Raw genomic sequence first — 5,490 nt, 5'->3', positions numbered from 1 at the left:
TGCATCTTCACTTACAATCCTCCAACAACCTGAACTTGAGTATCTTTTGAAGCTGTGTTACAGGCATGATTTGCTTGGACTTGGTTTGCTTAGGATCTGACATGTGTCTTCCTGGGAAAAGGTTAGCTTCAGAAGGCCCCGCCTCTTCAGGGACTACCGGAGGGTCATCTGCAAGAACTTCTGTTGGATTATAATATTCCAGATTGATTCAAAGATTTTTGTTTTTATTTTAATCTTCCAGCTAATATGCGAAAAGCATGAAATTAGAAATAATTGATACAGGTCTTAACACAAAACAAGGCTCGTGCCAAGGAGTGGTGGACTAAAAGATTTTGAAGGCAGGGTGCAGTAGAAGTGTGATTGCCTATCTTTAGGTTTCATTATGTCAAATGCACATTGTGTTAGAGCTACATTTCCTGCAGAAATTGAAAGTCACATAGCATTTCTGTGACGGAAGATAAATTCCAGAGAAACATACTCCATTCATATGAACCTAAGTACTCCATTCATATGAACCTAAATAAGACAGATTCCCGGTTCACAGTCCACTATGTGCCTAATGTAATTAGCTAACTAACATTTATGGATACCAGGTGGCAGCTCTGTGTCGGAGTTCCACGAGAAAACCAAAATCAGAAAACAACTTAATCTGCCACCACAAGACATCTAAATGTTGTTCAGTTAGAAAGCAGCAAGTTCTGACCCCAGACAGTTGTGTATGGTAGAAACTCACAATGAGAACCCCCTCTTATTTTATTTAATATTATTGTTTTTTTTTTTGTGTGTGTGTGGGGGGGGGGGGGGGGGGAGTGGTGTGGTGGAGGTGAAATGGAGGGAATATGTTCAGATTTTGGAACAACACCAGCAACATTGAAGCTCGATTAAAGTAATCAGATAAGTATATCATGCCTTCTCTTGTGCTATCTATATAATATGTTGCTGGAAGAGGAGCATGGCTTACCACTTTCATTAAAAACAAGGCATGTCCCAATAGTCTCATCATACTGTCCAATCTGCAAAACAGAAATAAAAGGCAGTTGAGATAAACACAAACAGAGAAATGTTCAGTACTATAATCGCAAAGACAAGATGGAATGAATATTGATACAAAAATAGCATATAAACTAATCAGCTTAATGCCTAACGGGCGTTCATAAGCATATGGTACGAGGGTAAAACCACTATTGTTACACACACTCTCAATAGATGGGATTGAAATAGATACAATCTGTTTATATTCTCTCATGAATGGAAGACAAAACTGTGTGGACTGATACGTATCAGCCATAAAGTGTTATTTAAGCGCATTATTGCAAGATATAGTGAGACAATAAAGTATACCTAATGGTACTGCCGCAAGTGTGGCACACTATTGGGGTGTAGGATGACAGCGGGGATCAAGATGTTTGAACATGGTAATGACTAATGTCACTAAGGAGATTTTATTACTTTAGAAAACTTTTACCATTGTAACAGCTAATTTCACTAAGGAGATATATATATAACTTCAAGAAATTAAGAAAACTGTAAACATGATTGTAACATTCACAAAAGTTTTGCACTTGAATCAGCCTCAAAACCATCAACTCACCAGCTTGATTTTGCCATCAATGGTCAAGATGGGGTTCAATGTGTCTAGGCCCTGCCAAAAAAAATTAACAAAATTGAAGAAGCAAAGCAATTGCAGTGCAAAGAAGCTACAAGACCAACCCAGTGTATTGTGGAGCAACTTGAAAACAATGAGTACCTAACAAGTCAAAAGAAATAGAAGGAAGGGCTATCACTTAGTTTTGAGTCTATAAGAACATCAAAACAATTAAACAGAAAAGTAAATTTGGGCTAGAAAATAGTACCGAGAGAACATATGGTGCATTTGGGGGTATGTGAACTTCAGGAGGAAGGCCATCCAGATCAAGCAATACATACTCTGCTTCCTCCTCCTCCTTCATGTTATCATCACAAAGCGACTGGTTTTCCATCATACAGCGCAGCAGAAAATAACAACACCAAGAAGTGCAATGGATAATACACACAGAGGAAGCGAAAGAAGTGAAGGAGAAAAGCTGAAAAGAGAAAAGAGAACGTGTAAAACTACGATGAAGGAAAAATCTACATTTTCATTGTACAACAACCCTATATGTAGGTGTCATATTGCCCCCAAACTTCAATCATGACATAATGCAGCAAATGTATTATCAAACAGTAAACAGGAAACCTTCTCCTTTTGATCACCCTATGCATTACTACTATCATGCTTCAGAACATCATTTTTGTTAACTTCTTAAAATCTCCTTATATTTGAGCAATTGTGAACTTAAAACTACAAAAATCATCAATCCTTCATCCAACTAGCATATATTTTACGAACAAAGAATCAGTATTCAAATTTTTTTTATTATTCTTTCTTATACAACAACATACCCAGAATTCCATTTAATCCGCTTCATAAATGAGTGAACTAGGTTTGATTTGGTGTTCCTTGTGATAGACAAAATTGCTTTGATTAAATACAATATACGGTAGGAGCTAAGGTGTGTCAATGGAGAATTAAGGATAAGCTAGCTCTAGAGATTACAACGGAGAATAAGGTTGTTCCCTCATTGTTCATATATACCAAAACTTTCAAAAAAAGAGGAATTTCTGAAATCATGATTTGAGGAAATATAGATATGGGTGCTACTCCACGGTAAGAAACTTCACCATTGAGCTCACCTAAGCCTTCTACAGTTCCAAATCACTCGCTTTCTGGGTCAAGAGAAACGAATGAAAAGGAGCAACCACTTGACCAGAAACCCATGACTAAGAATTTCATGTCACCCACCATATCTGCATCTTCCAAAGCTTCAGTTCCAATTAGAAAGAAAATTTTGGCAGAAAGGAATGAAATTTCCAGCTCATGTGAAAGCCTTTCTCACAAAGCCTCAAATCTTGGGTCTAAAACAAAATCCCTAAACTCACCCTCTCATCGTTCTGGAAAATTACCCAGTTCTTCCTAGAGTTGATCAAGAAAACAACTCTGTTGTTGAGTCCTCATATAAGCCATATGACTCTCTCACTAATGACCTCTGCCCTAGGCCTAAGTATCTATGCTACAAACCAAACAGACGAAGTGAGACATTTCTTGACCCTCAGAAATGTAATGATAATCAAGAGCCATTGCAGCAAGCTGAAGATTCCTCATATGCCTGAAAAACATAACATGGAGACGAAGAATGATGAAGATGCGGTGGATAGTGTTGAGGATGATGAAGAAGAAATGGAAGAGGAGGTTGTGGATCAGGAATGGAATTTGAAAGGTGTTTTCAAACTTCTGCTTATATTGGTTGTTTTCTTTCTGTCAGGAGCAAATTTATCTTCCACAAACTCGATAATGACTTCAGATACTGGCAACAAGATTCGCAAGAACATCTTTGAAGCTGGTTTACACGAAATTTACGGGAGTGAAGGTGTATATGTGGATCAGCCAGAGTATTCTCAAACTGGTTTTCTTGAGTTGAGTCAAAAAGAGACTACTTATGAACTTAATGCGGTCGAACTTAATGGGGTTGTTGGAAGTGGAAAATGCTGAACTGGAAAAGACAACTGAGCCACAGGAAGGACTAAGTGCAGATATTGATATTGCTGACCAGGACAGCACAGAGGTTGAAGTTAGTCAGTGTGATGAAGAGGAGGAGACCATGTCAACAGCTGCTGGTGAAGTTACTAGTTCCAATGAAGTGAATGAGGAAGAAGTTGAAGGTTCTGATGAGCAGCTGCAGAAGGACCAAGTTCTTTCTTGATAAGAAGGATCCTATTATCTATCAGATACCACTCAACCTTGAACCATTGCTTGATGACATTTCAAGTACTTGTGCTGCTCATTCAATCTACAAATTTGAGCAAGCAGAAGATGCTGACAACAAGGTTGAGCAGGTCGAAAAAATCTCTCAGGAACGAGCTGGAGAGGAAGAAATATTGGAGACAGTATCAAAAGGAGCTGAAGAAATTGCCACAGAATTAAAAATCAGCAATCTTGACATTGAAATAGAGTCACAGAATGCTGAAGTCAAAGAAATTTGACTGAGTAACACAGTTATTATCACTGGAGTTTCAGCAGCTTCAGTACTTCTGGTGGCATCTTTGGTTATCATCTATGTTATCAAGCAAACCAAAAGCTTCCATTGAAACTCCTCAAGCTGGAGTACCTAGTGTTGGGGAACTCTTAGAGAGGAAAAATGAAACTTCTGTAAACGTTTCAACTTTACATGAACCACATGAATGATCCATCAGAAAATCTCAGAATCTCTCACTTTGAGAGAAGAACACCTGCCATTGGATCCATTACACAAGCTTCATCTTTGTGTGGACCAACAAAGGAAGCGTCGAAAGAGATCAGCCACATCAGAGCTCCAGAGATTGAACTACTAAGTGAGATGATGGTTGAAGGAGTGAGCAGCAGCTCTTAGAAGCTGTGTTAAGAAAAACAGCATGATTGAAGCAGAAGGGAGCAACACTAATTTATCTAAAGTTGTTTTACCTCCTGCTCAGCCATCTGTTGTGGATTATCCTGTAACAGATTCTCCATCATATGAAGCTTTACAGCTGAAAAGAATATCTTAAAGTAAAAGGTGGAGAAAGATGGAGAAGAACTCAAGAAGGTGGTGTTGACAACCCCAGCTAGGAGATCAAGTCGAATTCGAGATCGTGTTGGCATGTTCCCTTGAATAAAAAACGACTACAGTGGGAGTTTTTTGTTGGTCTAGTGGAAACAAAATCTCTGTTGTTTCATAGTCTCTGATTCATTGATCTTCTTTCAGATCAAATTGTAAGGATGATGTAGTAGTTTATCAAGTGCAAAGGCAACTAATTTGTAACTTGTAGGAATTGATGAATCTTAACATTCAATGGAGAATTCAATTACTTGATCAAAAAAGGTGATCTTTTTCAAGGTTTACCTATTTGGTTATATACTTGATGATATGATTATCTTGGCCTTTTCTTCATTTTTAACTTTTGGTCTACGGGTGTTCCTTGCCATGTTGTACCCTTTTTTAAGATGAAAAATTGAGTCCTTTTTTTTTTTTTTTTTTAGCTGTTGCAGCTTTGTAGTTGTGACCCGTATATTCTCCGAAAAGAAGAAAAAATGACAGAATTTTTCTTGTTTCCCTGTATCTGAGCACATCGGTAGTTCTAACTTTGGAAATTGGTAGCTTTACAGCTAATCTAAGCTCTTCAAAATGTTGTCTTTCTATGTACACCATTTTTTACCTTTGATAAAGTTATTCTTTTGAATGTTAAAGAGTGAATTGATATGGTTTCCAGTTCCCCTTTCCTCAATCTACTTCCCAGATAAAAAGCTGTCTACTTGGCATCAAAATGGTTACCACCCACCGAGTTCCTTTTCAGACCTTCAACATAGTAAGAGATAAACTATTGAAGCAAATAATTCCCAAGCAAAATTAACAATGTTCAGGGTAAAGCAGAAACTCATTAACCCTAGGTTTCACAAAA

The 5,490-nt window shown here is 37.8% G+C and overlaps 1 protein-coding gene across 1 annotated transcript; it reads right to left on the bottom strand.

Moving 5' to 3' along the window:
- Nucleotides 1-7: 7 nt before the first annotated feature.
- Nucleotides 8-4,309, bottom strand: LOC132038297 (uncharacterized). Its single transcript, XM_059428981.1, has 4 exons — nucleotides 1,854-4,309; nucleotides 1,592-1,642; nucleotides 962-1,013; nucleotides 8-168 (listed from the first exon to the last, which is right to left on the bottom strand). The coding sequence occupies exons 1-4, from the start codon at nucleotides 1,980-1,982 to the stop codon at nucleotides 8-10; spliced, it is 393 nt and encodes a 130-aa protein (XP_059284964.1). The 5' UTR covers nucleotides 1,983-4,309.
- Between the last annotated feature and the right edge of the window lie 1,181 nt (nucleotides 4,310-5,490).

Source organism: Lycium ferocissimum, chromosome 11 (genome assembly GCF_029784015.1).
Source record: "Lycium ferocissimum isolate CSIRO_LF1 chromosome 11, AGI_CSIRO_Lferr_CH_V1, whole genome shotgun sequence".
Taxonomy (NCBI): domain Eukaryota; kingdom Viridiplantae; phylum Streptophyta; class Magnoliopsida; order Solanales; family Solanaceae; genus Lycium; species Lycium ferocissimum.
Note: the sequence above shows the minus strand (reverse complement) of the source record. Positions and strands in the feature narration are given on the sequence as shown.

Excerpts from the sequence above, each read along its gene's own strand:
- LOC132038297 (XM_059428981.1), bottom strand. The coding sequence starts at position 1,982 with ATGATGGAAAACCAGTCGCTTTGTGATGATAACATGAAGGAGGAGGAG. Across the intron at positions 1,014-1,591 it reads TTGATGGCAAAATCAAGCTG|ATTGGACAGTATGATGAGAC; the intron begins GTGAGTTGATGG and ends TCTGTTTTGCAG. Across the intron at positions 169-961 it reads CCTTGTTTTTAATGAAAGTG|ATGACCCTCCGGTAGTCCCT; the intron begins GTAAGCCATGCT and ends AAGTTCTTGCAG.